Raw genomic sequence first — 16,902 nt, forward strand, 5'->3', positions numbered from 1 at the left:
GATCATGACCTGAGCCGAAGTCAGACACTTAATGAACTGATCCATCCCAGCACCACAGCCTTCGTGTTTTTAAAATAACTCTAATATGCCATAAATCATATATTACTGTGTATAAATGATTAGATATAATTGGGCTGACAAAGACATAGGACTAGAAATACACTCGGAGTTAGATTGGGAGGCTTTTAAAAATACGTGTCTGAGATGAACAAATGAATGCAAACAAAAGAACAAAGGTAGCAATACCAAATAGAGGACAGTAAGGAGTTCAACGAACTTGTAGAAAGGGATGACTTTAGGGAAATTAAAAATAGATTGGTTGATAGGATAAATAATATCCTAATGAGAAGGCAGACAAGATTTTAAAATTTTATTTTAAAATTTCTGATATATTGCAGACCAGTGTGTAAAATATAATACAAATGAAAAGCCACAGAATATATGCCTCAATTTTTTATTAGTAGATTCAACAGCCATACATGGATAATGTCTCATGTTCTTTTTCCTCTTTAATTCTTCCTTTTCCTTTCTTTTTCCTTTTGAGGTTTGTAGTTTATTTAAAAACAGAATTTTTCCATGTTTCAGCATATAGACAAAATGATCCCAGGTAAATTACTTTGTGTTTACATGACTTTTTGTTGATGTGAAGTTTTTTTCCTGTCCTTTGGATCAGTAGCCTTTAATCCAAAGGTACTATATTCTTCTGGTATAAAGAGAAATGGAAGGCCTGATCTTCATGAATACTTAGAATGTTGCAGAGGAGACAGCAGAGAAGAAATGGAATAACTACCAACAGTAGCTGGGGGCCAGAATAATGTCATAGAACAACCCAAATGGAGGAATAATTTCAAAGAAAGATGAAAAAAAAAAAAAAAAAACCTCCCAGTGAATGATACAGAAGACCAAGGAGGTTAGTTAAGAAAAAAGAGGGCAGTACTTTCATGGAAGCTGTCAGGAGTATTTTAGATCGATTTCAAGTTTGGAAGGTAAAACTGAAACGGGTTAGGAAGAGTCTGAGTCAGTAAACTGGCTTTAACTAACACAAATTCAGGGATCCCTGGGTGGCGCAGCGGTTTAGCGCCTGCCTTTGGCCCAGGGCGTGATCCTGGAGACCTGGGATCGAATCCCACGTCGGGCTGCCGGTGCATGGAGCCTGCTTCTCCCTCTGCCTATGTCTCTGCCTCTCTCTCTCTCTCTCTCTCTCTCTGTGACTATCATAAATAAATAAAAATTGAAAAAAAAAATAACACAAATTCAGCTATACTTTCTCCTTTACAAAAGATGGGGGGTGAGGTGCCTGGGTGGCTCAGATGGTTGGGCTTCTCCCTTCAGTTCAGGTCTTGATCTCTAGGTCCTGGGGTTAAACCCTGCCCCGGGCTCCAGTTCAGCAAGGAGTCTGCGTCTCCCTCTGCCTCTCCCCCTGTTTGTGTTCTGTCTGTCTCTCTCTCTAATGAATAAATAAACTCTTTTAAAAGGGGAGGGGACGGGCAGCCCTGGGTGGCTCAGCGGTTTAGCGCCGCCTACAGCCCAGGGCCTGATCCTGGAGACCCTGGATCAAATCCCATGTCAGGCTCCCTGCATGGAGCCTGCTTCTCCCTCTGCCTGTGTCTCTGCCTCTCTCTCCTCTCTGTATTCTCATGAATAAATAAATAAAATCTTTTAAAGGGGGGGGGGACATAATTTGAATAGCATATAACTTTTTTCTCCATGAACAGTGTGCCTTTGTGTGTTAACTTAGGAAATGCAAATCTATTCCTTAGTTAGGCGCCATTCCACAGGCTTCTCACACTGTTGAGAAAGTATCTTTAAAGGTAAAGATTATAGTTTTCATTTAAAATTGCCCCCTTGTGTTTAGAAGCCAACTATTTAATCTGATGTTTAGTTGAAGAAACAGCCCTCTGTTCAGTGCTATATATTACATATTGTTCACACATATTACAGAGTTTTAGACACAAAATATACCACAGGTGATGGGAGATTTAAGAGTTTTTAACGCATAATTTTAAATATACATAGCTTCCATTTGATTTTAGACCCTGTTTTCTGGCCATTCTTTCTTACCCCTAGTAAAGATATGCCTCAAGTATACTTATGATAAAGAAATGCAAAGAGTGTAAAATTGTGATGGATAGGAGAGGGAGAGAGAATGACAATTATAGAAACCAGTAAGGTGGGGGATCCCTGGGTGGCTCAACGGTTTGGCACCTGCCTTCGGTCCAGGGTGTGATCCTGGAGTCCTGGGATCAAGTCCCACGGTGGGCTCCCTGCATGGAGCCTGCTTCTTCCTCTGCCTGTGTCTCTGCCTCTCTCTCTCTCTCAGTCCGTGTCTCTCATGAATAAATAAATAGAATATTAAAAAAGAAAGAAAGAAAGAAAGAAAGAAAGAAAGAAAGAAAGAAAGAAAGAAAGAAAGAAACCAGTAAGGTCAAAACTGTTTATTTGTATTTTCTTGAAACACCTGTAGATAGTGAAAGAAGACTTAAGATGATTGGAATACAGCAAATAAAGATAAAAGAGGCAGTACTCTTAATATGGGTAGATTTATTATCTTCCTGGTAACAGAGTAGGCAGGTTTCTTGTTTTTCGCTCCCCTAAGAATTTATGTAATTGAGGGGCACCTGGGTGGCTCAGTTGGTTAAGCGATGAGTCTTTATCTCGGCTCAGGTCTCATGGGTTGTGGGATTGAGCCCTATTTTGGGCTCTGTGTTCAGTTCGGTCTGCTTGAAGATTCTTTCCCTCTACCCTTTACCGCCCCCCACTAGCGTGCGCTCTCTCTCTAAAATAAGTCAATGAATCTTTATTTAAAAAAAAAAAAAAAGAATTTAAGTGAAATAAAGCTATTTCCCCCCTTTATGTGCTGTCATCCATTAAAGATTGTTTTTTATACTACTATTGTCTGTTTACAGCTTCAGAACTAGCAAAAACACCAAGAAAAAATGTTTCGTTGAGTTTGAAGAATGATCCTGAAATTATGAACATTCCTCAGTGTAGCAAGGGTAAGATTTTACCTCAGTTCTTTGAATAGAGTTCTCATAGTTGCTTCAAGTTATGCTTCTTTTCCTTGTCTAAATGCATTAGTATATAATTCTTTTCTGTTGTGAAAATTCATTCAACAAAACGCAGTTCATACCCAGTTTGTGCCTTAGTATACCCATATTTAGCTATTGATAAAAGGGAGAAATGTGGGCAGCACCGGTGGCTCAGCAGTTTAGCGCTGCCTTTAGCCCAGGGTGGATCCTGGAGACTTGAGATCGAGTCCCACGTCGGGCTCCCTGCATGGAGCCTGCTTCTCCCTCTGCCTGTGTCTCTGCCTCTCTGCCTCTCTCTCTCTGTGTTTCTCATAAATAAATAAATAAAATCTTTAAGAAAAAAGGGGGTGGGGGGAGAAATGTCTGTGCTGATTGAAGTTGTGCAAATAGGGCCAACTAGAAACACTTAAACTGCTATTATCATTTGCTTAAGTTAGCCAAATGTTCGTGGAGGATTTGCTTTGCTACACTCTATTTGAATTAAGGCTTTGGGAGTTTGGAAGTCACAGTTTGTAGAGAATTGTGGAGCAGTTAAATGAAACTATACCATGATGAAAACTGAAGTACTTCTGGTAAGTAATGCCTCTTTATTTTATTCTTTAGGGCATTCTGCTTCAGACAACGTTCAGTTGAAGGTAAGCTATTCACTGAAAACAAGCAAAAACCTTAGTGCTACAAAGATATGATGAAAAATAGTCACTTCATCTCTTATATAGTGCTTTATAATTTACAGGTATTTGCCAATTAGACACCTTACATTAGATGAAGAATCTGAGGTTTAGAGAGGTGAAGTGACTTAAGTTCATCTAACTGGGAAGGACAAAAGGTGAAAAATGAAGCCAGGTCTCCTACACCCAACTGCTAAGCCCTCCCTCCCTCACTTCCTCCCTCCCCCACTTCTTTCCTTCCTTCCTTCCTTCCTTCCTTGAGAGATACAGAGAGAGGCAGAGACATAGAGGAAGAAGCAGGCTTCCTGCAGGAGTCTGATGTGGAATTAGATCCCAGTACCCTGGAATCACAACCTGAGCCAAAGGCAACACTGAACCACTGAGCCACCCAGACGCCCCTGCTGTGCCAGATAGTTCTGTCAGAACTATCCTGGATATTTTCACCTCAGTAGTGCTGGCCTGGAAATTTTATGGGTTTTGTTTTGTTTTGCTTTTATATATAATATTTTATTGTTTCTTGAGAGAAATCCATTAATATAGCCTTTCATAATTTACATTTGAAAACAAAGTTGGTTTTGGTAAGTTTCTTCTAGGGTAGCTGAGGAGAATTGACCATTTTTATCCTCTCCTTTGTGTTTTTGTGATTTTGTTTTCTCATTTATGCTTTGTCAAATGGCCCTATCTGGATATGAGCAAACCCAGAGGGGCATGGATGAATCCAGGACAATGAGTATGTGAGTGATGAGTGTGTCCAGGCCTGGTGGCATAAACTTAGACTTGCCTGGAATTGTTCATAGACTAAGTTTGGGGAACCCCTTATAAGAAAGTGAGTATAGACATTCAGGGCCATGGTTATGGCCTGTGTACAGATGTCCTATTTAGGCAAGTCTAGATGTGAGATTAGACATGTTAGATAGAGCCTCTTTTGTCTTTAATAATGCATTTTTCCTGTATTATATCTTATATACTGTATCACTATGAAAGAATAAAACTCATTCCATAATCAAGTCAAGAATATAGATATATTAATATACATTGTTTTTCAAGATGTGAATTATAACACATAAGTGGATTTTGTCAGTTCCCCCAAGAAACCATCAGAAAACCTACCACAATAAGAGGCAATATCAAAGTGGCAGTTTTAGTACACTGTCTTAGAAGGGAGAGTTCAGGAGAGGATATGTATAGGGCTTGGGGATCTGGACTCAAAAGGCTTAAATTAAGGCAGATGGAAAACTGATATATATGAGACAAAATTCATTACATGATACTTGAGGATTGGTGGACATAGTAAAAAGAGGGTCTTGAACCGAGTCCTGATGAATGAATTATTGTTTGCCCTGCTGAGTAATCTATTATTCTGATGGGAGAAAAGGTTGCCCAAATGAGCGAATTGTCTAGATAAGTTAGTTTGCAAAAATTTCTGTACCAAACCCTGAAGTTAATTATTTGTTTATAGCCTTACCTTTTTGAGCAAGAATTTTCTTAAATGGTTATTTTGATACAATTGTTCTTATACCTGATAATTAAGCTATATGAACACAGGCTGTTTTGATTTTCAGTCTTGAGATGAGTTTAGTAGGATATGATCTGCAGTTGTTTTTTTTAAAGATTTATTTACTCATGAGAGACACGGAGAGAGAGGCAGAGACATAGGCAGAGGGAGAAGCAGGCTCCTTGCAGGGAGCCCGATGTGGGACTCGATCCTGTGATCACACCCTGAGGTGAAGGCAGACACTCAACTGCCAAACCACCCAGGTGTCCTGATGATCTGCAGTTTTAAAAATCAGATAGAATAAAATTGAAAATGTCTGTTTCATATTATTTCATTATAATTTGTTTCAATTATATTTGTTTCAATTATATACTACATGCATATGTCGATCAAGATGTACAAAATATAAAAACTTTTTAAGGATCTGGATCAAAAAAGTTTATATACTTTATAAACCTATTGGGCTCAGTTCATTTATTATAGTACTATTCTTAATATCCCAAATCAAAATGTATTAACATTTGAAACTAGCACCAACAACCTATCACAAAAAATTTTAAATTTTTCATCATAATTTCACACTGCCAAAATCACAAAGGGTACTTTATCTCTTTATCAGTACTATTAAAAATAACATTGGGCATTTTAATGTGCTAGAAATGTATTGGTGTTAGATTATTATATTCTGTGAGGAAAAGAAAAAGATTTTATGCTTCTGTAAAGTGTTTAAAAATTTTAAAATAATGGAATAAAATTATGTAGATCTAGGGATCCCTGGGTGGCGCAGCGGTTTGGCGCCTGCCTTTGGCCCGGGGCGCGATCCTGGAGACCCGGGATCGAATCCCACGTCGGGCTCCCGGTGCATGGAGCCTGCTTCTCCCTCTGCCTGTGTCTCTGCCTCTCTCTCTCTCTCTGTGACTATCATAAATAAAAAAAAAAAAATAAAAAAAAAAATTATGTAGATCTCATTCTCTCATCTTCACATAGGGTAATACATCAACGCCAGTAAATTTCAAGCACATTAAAGGGCCCACTGCCATATGCATAGGAGTGCCCATATCTTCCCTTACTCATTATCAATGGATATTATCAATTTTTAAAAAAGAAATATTCTAATCTGATGGGTGAAAGTCATCAGAATGTGAAAGGCACATTCATATACTTATGCTTTTTCTTTACATAATAAAACTTTATAAATGTGTGGAATACTACTTCTAGAATCACTTTGGGAATGCTTTGAAATTTGTTGTATTGTTTTTGTTGCTTTCCACTATTTTTTCCTAAGGGCCATTTGTCATTGTCTTCTGATTCAAAATTAATCTAATGAAAACAAAATATTTTTCTTTCCTAGCCTCTTCACTCATCCATCATTAATTTCCATGTCATCGTTATTATTTAATTATTGAAACTGTATTGCTTTATTTTTAAACAGAACAATGATAAAAGTGCAACAGCACCTAGTGGTCTAAAGAAAAGATTAATAGGTATGTATTTCTTTTTAAACTGAATCTTTATAAAAAGCACCTAAACCACGGGCAGTAATGGTTAAGTGTGTAGGTTCTAGTCTTAGACTGCTTTTTTTTTTTTTTTAAGATTTTATTTATTTATTCATGAGAGACACAGAGAGGCACAGGCAGAGGGAGAAGCAGGCTCCATGCAGGGAACCTGCCGTGGGACTCCATCCCAGGTCTCCAGGATCACACCCCAGGCTGAAGGCCACGCTAAACCGCTGAGCCACCAGGGCTGCCCCTAGACTGCTTTTTTTTTTTTTTTACTCTTTGGCTTGCCACTTCCAGAGACTTGTCTGTGGCTCAGGTTTTTCATTTGCAAAATAGGGATAATAATGGTACTAGCCCTGGAATTGTTCTGAGACTAATGGAAATAAAAGATGTCAAAGTGCTTAGTGTAGTGCTTGACCTTGATATATTTCACAGGTGTTAGCTGTTATCTTTTATTATTTTTTTTTAAGATGTGTTCATTTTAGACAGAGTGTGCATGGGGGTGGGGGGCGGCAGGAGAGGAAAAGAGGAAACGGACTTTGCTAAGCAGGGCTCGATCTCATGACCCTGAGGTCAAGACCTGAGCCAAAATCCAGAGTAAGTCAGCCACTCAACCCACTGAGCCATTTAAGGTGCCCAAACCTTTTTTTTTTTTTTTTTTTTTAAGTGAGCTCTAGGCCCAACATGTGGCTTAAACTCATGACCCTGAGATCAAGGAGTTGCATACTCCACTGACTGAGCCAGACAGGTGGCCCCCTATTATTATCTTTTATTATTATCACTACTTCTTTTCATGAAAGAAAGGATAGCACTTTATCTTTTACATTATAGTAAGTGGGGGGATCCCTGGGTGGCGCAGCGGTTTAGCGCCTGCCTTTGGCCCAGGGTGCGATCCTGGAGACCTGGGATCAAATCCCACGTCGGGCTCCCGGTGCATGGAGCCTGCTTCTCCATCTGCCTATGTCTCTGCCTCTCTCTCTCTCTCTCTCTGTGACTATCATAAATAAATAAAAATTAAAAAAAAAAGAAAAAATACATTATAGTAAGTGGGTACTGAAGTTAGTTAAAATGTCTAATAAAATAACATGCCTTTTAGGTTTTTCTTTCTGAGACAGTTTTGTAAGTGGTTCTGTTGATTTACTTAAAAATTTTATAATGAAACCATTTTAAATATTCACAGTTATACTAAATGATACCAAGCCAAGTAAATAGACATGGTCCATCCTGCCTTCTGGGAAATTAAAAATAGTTCTAGATTTTCAAATATATAACTCTAGAGCAAATGACTTGTTTACTTTTTATATTTCAGAAAGATGTCAACTCCTTTCTTGAGGTTGACCCTTGACAGTAATATAGCCAACATTGTTAAATCTATATGCAGTAGCCTTTTCTTTTCAAGGCATAGATTTCAGAGAGCATTTAATAATTACATTTTTAATGAACATAAAAATGTAATACTAAATGATTAGATATCTGAAGCAATAAAAGATGATATATGCAGTTTTATTATTTTGCATCACATACAGTTATCCTGTTTTCCCTCCTTACCCCAAAGACTTATCCTTTTGTGAGAGAAGATGTAAACTTCCTTGTCCTTCTCAGTTACCACCATACAAGTAGGAAATATCCATGTAAATGAGGTAGAAGCATTTTCTGGTTCCTCCTGCATCTACCATGGGCAGCAGTCAGTGCAAATATGAATCTGCTAAGGTATATGTGCCCACAAAATCAGGCCCCTTTTTTTCTTCCTTTAGATCTACATTTATTATATGCTGACCCTAGATATCCTGAAATATATCTGTTGTTCAAAATTAATAACTGATTTGTTAAAGTTATTTCACTCATATTGGAAGTTAACTTTTTATAATAGTTTTATACTTACTGTGTTGGGTGTAAAATTAGTTTTATCCTTTATGAGTATAAAACTAGCTTTAATATTTCTGGGGAGTAGTGGAGGTTGCTATGGGTTTTTTTTTTTTTTTTTTTAAGTAAAAAATGAGCTATGGGATGGAATGTGCCTGTGTATTAGTAGTACTTACAATAGTAGCTACCATTTATTGAGTCAATTATGAGGGTATTTTCTGTGCAGGCAGCAACAGAAAATTCTACAACAGTGGCTTAAGCTGTAGACATTTAGTTATCTCACATAATGAAAAGTCTAGGGATGCACAGTTCCATGGTTGAGGTGACTCAACAGGTCACCTATCTTCTTGGCTCTGCTACCAGCATTTTTCATCTTTAGGTTTGATGCTTCATATTGCAAAATGGCTTCTTTGCCTTTAAGCTCTTGGTATAAATAAGGGCCTTTCCTTCCATAAGTGCAAGAAATCTTTCCCAGAAGCTTCTAGCAAATTTCCCCTCAAGTTTCATTGGTCAGAGGGTTACAAAGCCAATCCTAGTTGCAAAAGAGGCTTGGAAACCAAGTATCAGGCAAACAAAAGAAAAGATAATTACTGTGATTATTTATCCCTTAGGTTGAGACACATTGCCACACTTTACAAAATTGGAGTACTGTTAGCAAGGAAGAGGGCAAGAAATGATACTAAGTATGATTGGCAGTTTCTGCCATGGTCCTCGGGTGTCAGGCATTGTCAGTTGCTTTATATACTTTCAGTGTGGTCTTCACAATGGTTCATTAAATTAGGCACTGTGATCCTCATGTGATAAATGAAGAAATTGATGCTCAGAAAACTTTAACTAGCTCTGGGGAAATCATCAGCAAGTAATGACAAAACCAGGAGTGAAAGGCTCTTATTTCAAAGTCTACTTTCTTTCCATTACCCTTCAGTGCCTCTCCTGTCAAACTGTCAGATTTTTCCCTATTGCTTTTCCCCCACAGTTCCGAGGTCTCATTCTGACAGTGAAAGTGAATATTCTACTTCCAACTCAGAAGATGATGATGGGGTTGCACAAGAAAATGAAGAGGACACTAATAAAGTCATATTGAACCAAAAGATTCCATCACAGAATAGAGCTGTTTCAGCTCCTGTTTGCAAAGAAACACCTTCTAAGAAAATGAAAAGAGATAAAACAGTAAGTGGAGGCTTTAGCCTTAAAGAAAAATTGTATAATATCTTAAAGCTAAGCTACCCTAAGAGAAGAGATTCAAGTAGGGGAATCAACAATTTTTTTTCTTCTTTGTTTTCTCAGTCTTTCACATAAATGCCCATTTGTGTCTATATAGTTTCATTTTTGTAACATTGTTGATATATTCAAGTCAGTATAAGTAGTAAGTGAAGTGGCTGTGAATCCACATGGAGTTGTTTGGAAGAACCTTGTAAGACTATGGCCTGAGGAAAAGCTAATTATCTGGTGTTCTGTGTGTAAAGATTCAGAGTAGTCGAGGAACCCTACTGCTTGTAAGGTTTTGCATCCCTTACTACCATGGAGAGTAGTCCTGCCTCAAGTCCGCAGAATAAGTAGTGAGCCATTTTACCGGACTAGTAGGCAAGTCTTTTACTTTGCTGTTGATGTCTTCCTCATTTTCAGCTTTTCTACTGTACTAATATTAAAGGATTTGTTAGAACTGTGTGAGGCAACATGAAGGTCCTGATAGGTAAAACTCCTTTTTTTTTTTTTTTGAAGTCTAAATGGAACTTAGTTCCATTACTTAGTTGGAACTGAGTAATCGTTTTTGTAAACAGACTACTTCAGTCGAGTCATTTCTTTGATTTTCATGGTCTTAAGAGTTCCTTAGTTTTACTGCTAGAATTAAATATCCTTGGTGCTTAATCTGTATTGTTGCTTCAAAAGGAAAATACTGCCAAATAAGGAATTTCACATATCCTATTTTATGCTAATGTTACTGTCTAGTTTGATATAAAACAAATATTTGAAACTAAGAATTGTTTTTGCTCTGTTCACTTTCAGAGTGATTTGGTAGAAGAATATTTTGAAGCTCATAGCAGTTCAAAAGTTTTAACCTCTGACAGAACACTGCAGAAACTAAAGCGAGCTAAACTGGATCAGGTATGTTGCAAGGAATGTTACTACTACTTTTTTTTTTTACTATGAGCTAGAAAACATACTTCATAAACAGATTTGAGTGAGTTTACACAAATAGAATTATTGTCCTGATAAAATAAAACACAAATTGATGTGACATAATAACTATTAAATATTTTATAAAATGGTAAGTGGTTCACTTGAATTCTGTTTGACATACTATAATTACATTTTTTTCTCTAATTACTTTATCATTTCTTCAGGATAATCATCAGGGCCATAGTTTCTTTGATATCCATGTAGCATTAATATCTGTTATTCTTTAACCCACATCTTCATTGAACTGTACCTTGGTCGTAAAATGGACTGTGACCTTTTAGTTAGAAACCTTGCAAAGAGCAGAGGAAATCTTCTTGATATTAAATTTTTTTTTTTAATTTTTATTTATTTATGATAGTCACAGAGAGATAGAGAGGCAGAGACACAGGCAGAGGGAGAAGCAGGCTCCATGCACCAGGAGCCTGACGTGGGATTCGATCCCGGGTCTCCAGGATCGCGCCCTGGGCCAAAGGCAGGCGCCAAACCGCTGCGCCACCCAGGGATCCCCGAAATCTTCTTGATATTATGGGAAACTGCTCAAGTGCCATAAGAAGGGTACTATATACTGTGGTTCTCGTATCTCATTTTATAAAAAGTACCTGTTATACTCAGGGTTTTGACTGATACCACCCTAAGCGGGAAGACAGACCTATTTGAGAAAATCTTCGAGTAGAAAGTGATATGATGGGATCCCTGGGTGGCTCAGCGGTTTAGTGCCGCCTTCAGCCCAGGGCATGATCCTGGAGACCTGGGATCGAGTCCCACACTGGGCTTCCTGCGTGGAGTCTGCTTCTCCCTCTGCCTGTGTCTCTGCTCTCTCTCTCTCTCTCTCTCTGTGTCTCTCATGAATAAATAAATAAAATCTTTAAAAATAAAAAAAGAAAGTGGAATGATCATCTGAGTCAGGAAAAAATTATTGGCTCGGAGAATATTGAGATTTACTCCTTGCAAACTAGAATTTTTGTAATTTTCCAAGGTACACGGGCTTTTTGCAGATACAGAAAAGAGGAGAGAATATAGGGTAAGCTGCTATGACCTGGAAGACATGATGCTATGTGGTTTTTTGTTTTTGTCACTTGGCTTTTTGGTATTGAGACTCAGAGCAGAGATTGGCTGAAAACATGTCAAGAAGCCAAGTTATTCCAGGAAGGAGATGACACTAACATCTGCTTAGTGCATATATTTCTATATAAGCAACATGGGAGAAAGGTAAATGGATCTAGGGTCAAAGCAGGACTCATAGGACTGAGATGCAGAAAGACCTCTAAAATGAAAGGAACACTTGTTACCAATAATGACAGAAGGGAAGGTCGTTCACTGATTTTGGACATAGCTAACCAGCACAATCTCAGTAGCACATGTCATTCAGCATTTATTTCTTGTGTCTACAGGTCAGTCGGGGGTTGGCTGATCAAAGATTTGCTCCGTTTGTCTCCCTTCCTTTTTGGACCAGCAGGCATGTTCTTATTGCAATGGCAGAGATGTAAAAAGTGGAAAAACATACGACCTCTTACAGCCTGGGCTCAGAATTGGCCCAGTATCACTTCTACCTCATTCTAGTGGTCACAGCAAATCATGTGGCCGAAAACAAAGTCAAAGATCAGGGAACTAGACTCCACCTCTCTAGGAGGAGGCAAAGTCACAGGGCAGAGGATATGGATATGTCGAGTATTGAGGCTGATAGCACGATTCTCTGCAGACACGAAAGTTTAACATTAAAGTTTATAGATAACATCCCAGATCGAGTTCACACTCAAGTGGGAGTATGCTCTGATAATCTGAGATTAGATCTGAGTATAAATGATTACTGGAAATGATATTCATCTGCTTTGCCAGGTTCTAAACTTCAGAAGGAATGAGGGAAATGTGTACGTGTCCTGTTTCTCTTTAAGTGTGTGGATAAATGAAACCTATACAAGCCAGAATGCCTGGGATGTTGACTACAACTCTACCCTTTAGTAGTAAAAAAAATATTTTTCTTAACGGCCAGAATCATGGAAACATGGTAGCGCCAGGGCAAAATGCATATACAGCTTTTTTGCTAGAGTTTTCATTTCAAAAAGTGAGCTATGTTTGATTCACCAGCATGAATTTCCAAATTTTGGGTACAGGTACAATGTACCCTCCTTAGTTTATTTACATTATTGTTTAAAAAATGTTGTCATGAGACGCCTGGGTGGCTCAGCAGTTGAGCATCTGCCTTTGGCCCGGGGTGTGATCCTGGAGTCCCGGGATTGGGTCCCACACTGGGCTCCTTGCATGGAGCCTGCTTCTCCCTCTGCCTATGTCTCTGCCTCTCTTTCTCTGTGTCTCTCATGAATAAATAAAATCTTAAAAAAACAAACAAAAAAACACAAAACTTTGCCATACTGGGGCTCCTGGCTGGCTCAGTAGAGCATGTCACTCCTTGATCTTGGAGTTGTGAGTCTAAGCCCCACGTTAGGTGTAGAGATTACTTAAAAATAAAATTTTATTTTTATTTTAAGTACTTTCCATGCTCTTTCCACAACCCTAAGATCAAGACCTGAGATCAAGAGTTAGATGCTTACCCAACTGCACCACCCAGGCGCCCCTTAAAAATAATATCTTAAAGAAAAAAATCAAAAAACTTTGTTGCACTTATCAAAGATGGATTTGTCAGAAGTAGATTTTGGGGGGCACCTAGCTGGCTCAGTTGGTAAGCATGTGACTCTTGATCTTAGGGTCATTAGTCCCATGCCAGGGGCGGAGAGCACTTAGTAAGCAAAAGTTTTTTTTTTAAAAAATCAAGTTAATGGGTCATCTGGGTGGCCCAGTCAGTAGAATGTCCCAACTCTTGATCTCAGTTCTTGATCTCAGGGTTGTGAGTTCAAGCCCTATGTTGGCCGTGGAGCCTATTTAAAAAAAAAAAAAAAAAAAAAAAAAAAGGTAGCTTTTGGAAAAGGAGCAGTGATTCAAGTTTATTTTACTAGTGACTATGGTAAATTATAAAGAACCTTTAATATTTTCTGAGAATTCATATTTCACAGTTACCATCAGCTTTCACATTTCTTCAAATTCAATAGGTTTTTAAAAGTCTGTCTGGATTTGTTGTTAAAGCTGGGAGGGAGGTTTAATCTCTTTATGGTAATGATCTTTTTAGAAATTAAAGCCTTATTGAAATTTATAATCACAGAAATGGTTCTAGACAAAACCTGGGAAATTCTTTACTATTACATATTTGTACTAAAAATGATGTTTAAAAAATTTTAAGAAAACAAGGGTGCCAGGGTAACTTGGTGGGCTTCCAGCTCTTGGTTTTGGCTGGGGTTGTGATTTCAGGGTTGTGGGATCGAGCCCTGTGTCGGGCTCCACACTAGGCATGGAGCCTGCTTAGAATTTTCTCTCCCTTTTTCCCTGCACTCATGCACATGTACTCACTCGCTCTCTTATCACACTCTCAAAAAAAAAATTTTTTTAAGAAAACAAATATTTAAATCATACTTGAAATATTATGTGTATTCAGTTGATGCACTCATTACCAAACCTGATTAAAGTAATATTTCCACTAGTTTGCCTCTTCTAACCTCTACCTCTAATGAAATTTTTAGTTTGGGTTGATTTTGATGTATGTGGTTTGAGAATGATTTTCTTTCTTTTTTTTTTTTTTTTAAAAGCAAACTTTGCGTAATTTGTTGAGCAAAGTTTCTCCTTCCTTTTCTGCTGAACTTAAACAACTAAGTCAACAATATGAACAATTATTTCATAAATGGATGTTGCAGTTACGGTACGTACTATTATTGCATACGGTTGTGAAATAACAACATGGATATGCCTGTGTTAAAATCAAAGCAATTTAATTTTCTTTTTGCAACCAACCAGATATATTTTTCATATATAAATATTCGAAAAAAAATCCTAATTATATGACTCACATGTAGAAATGTCATATTGTAAGATTCATCTCAGAAATTTTAGTTTTCAAGAAATGTGTCTATATTTATCAGATGTGAAAGCCATTGGTAAAATAAATAGCCCATCTTAGAATTCCAAGTTATTACTTATTAAAGTATTTGGAAATCTGATTTGTCAAGATTGACAAGATATATCAATTATATTTGAGTCCAGTTTTCCGCAGCAAAGTTCCTAAAAAGAATATATATATTTATTTTAATCTCATTCTATTTTCATGTACTACAGATCTTCAAAATTTTGTGATGTCTGTCCGATAAACATTATTTTACCATTTTAAAATTATTTCTTAGATTATATTTTCAATTTTACTGTTTTTCAGATAACTCAGATTAAAATTTAAATTCGCATTAAAATAACTAAAAGAATAACTTTTTATTTTTACTATAATTACTTTTTTTTTTTTTTTTTTTTATGATAGTCACAGAGAGAGAGAGAGAGGCAGAGACACAGGCAGAGGGAGAAGCAGGCTCCTTGCACCGGGAGCCCGATGTGGGATTCGATCCCGGGTCTCCAGGATCGCGCCCTGGGCCAAAGGCAGGCGTCAAACCGCTGCGCCACCCAGGGATCCCACTATAATTACTTTTATACTTTTATTAAAAAGGATCTTAGTGCTTAAAAGCTATACTATCGTAAATGTGTACTCAGTCACTGATAAATAAGAAGGCAGGTCTGCCAAGCAGTAAAAACAAATTGACACAATTTTCCCCATTGATGCTGGTTTTGCTTTGCCAATAATACATCAAAGGGGTTATGCTTATCTTCCCTGCTAGGAGCTCAGCTTCTCTCAATAACTATTTATAGATAGATCTGTTCATTATAAATTGGCAAAATAGCTCTTCACTCTGATCCTATCCTCTATAGTCCAGTTCCTCCATCTGTCAACCCTGATAATTTGTTGGGCTTTGCTTCCCAGCCTAGACTTTAGTCAGCTACTTCAATAGAAATTGCCAACTCTCTGAATTCCCTTTTTTTCTGCTGCTGCCACCTTGCAGCAGAATGTGCTACGTGGGGGTTATTGCTTTTCTTTGATTTCTAGGCTCCCCTGAGCATCACGTAAATACTATTTCTGATTGACCTCTATAAACAATCATGGAATCGAGCTTTAGCTTTAGCCTTAGTGCTTTGGTGTTCTGGATCTTCTTAATCGCTTGGCTTTGGTTGCTTTTTGCATGTGAGTAACACCCATTGTATCTCTGGCCCACCCCAGATATCACTCCTCAGCAGCAGATACAGATATCTCAGTGTATATTTGAGGTTTCCATGTGGATGTCCTGTAAATAATTCAATATACATAAAATTTAACTCCTCTTAAACCCATCATTCCCACCTGCCCCCTGCAACCTGGCACAATGGATGTCCCATTTGTGTTGTTGCCTATGCCAAAAAAATGAGGTATTCTGAAATACTCCCTTTCCATCACCTTCCACATCTAACCACTCTCCAAATTGATCGGACATGTAAAGCTCTTGACAACTTGTTTTTCTACACAACACCTAATTCTGGGCCGTAGTCGTTGGTACTTCTCTCTCCTGTCTGTTCCCTCTGTTTAGCCAGGATGATCTTCCTGAAAATATCATGCTACTTTCCTACTTAAAACCTTTCAATTAACACCTGAGTAGTTAGTTTTAAATGGTCATTGTCCTTGAAATAAAATCTAATCAATGTCTTGGTTGCCTTAACAAAACCTTTGTGACCTGGCCTCTGCTTACCTTTCCTATTTAATCTCAAATCTGCCTGAGCCTGTGGAATCGCTAGTGCCTTGTCCCCGCTGTTCTCCTTTCCCTCCAGCCAGCCATCACTTGAAAGGTAATAAAGAGCTGGAGAGAAAGCTACTGAAGTCTGGTGTACAGATAATAAAATTGTGCTTCTACAGTGTATGAGCTGGAAATCAATGTAATTACTTAGTCATCCTAGTCCTTTCCATATTCTTTATCAACTTAAAGAAACTAGTTGATTATAATAAATTAGGAGGTGCCGAACTTTAATTTCATGAATGCTATCTTTCCTAACAGCCTGGGGTTCAACATTGTGCTTTATGGTTTGGGTTCTAAGAGAGATTTACTAGAAAGGTTTCGAACCACTGTGCTGCAAGATTCCATACATGTTGTCATCAATGGCTTCTTTCCTGGAATAAGTGTGAAATCAGTAAGTTTCAAAAATGTTAAAAGAAGCAACATTATATCTCCTGCCAATCCATACCCCCTTAATGAGGATGCTACTTCTCATTCTGGAAC

General features: G+C 37.9%; 1 protein-coding gene across 2 annotated transcripts in view; it reads left to right on the forward strand.

Annotated features, from left to right (window-relative positions):
- Positions 1-16,902, forward strand: part of ORC2 (origin recognition complex subunit 2) — a 46,360-nt gene that overhangs the window by 16,758 nt on the left and 12,700 nt on the right. For both annotated transcript variants that reach the window (XM_026002570.2, XM_026002571.2), the window contains exons 6-12: positions 2,907-2,996; positions 3,633-3,664; positions 6,625-6,676; positions 9,531-9,724; positions 10,562-10,660; positions 14,371-14,480; positions 16,681-16,813. In XM_026002570.2, coding sequence (XP_025858355.1) covers positions 2,907-2,996; positions 3,633-3,664; positions 6,625-6,676; positions 9,531-9,724; positions 10,562-10,660; positions 14,371-14,480; positions 16,681-16,813 — 710 coding nt within the window. The remainder of the gene's footprint in view (positions 1-2,906; positions 2,997-3,632; positions 3,665-6,624; positions 6,677-9,530; positions 9,725-10,561; positions 10,661-14,370; positions 14,481-16,680; positions 16,814-16,902) is intronic.

This window comes from Vulpes vulpes, chromosome 16, assembly GCF_048418805.1.
Source record: "Vulpes vulpes isolate BD-2025 chromosome 16, VulVul3, whole genome shotgun sequence".
Lineage (NCBI taxonomy): Eukaryota > Metazoa > Chordata > Mammalia > Carnivora > Canidae > Vulpes > Vulpes vulpes.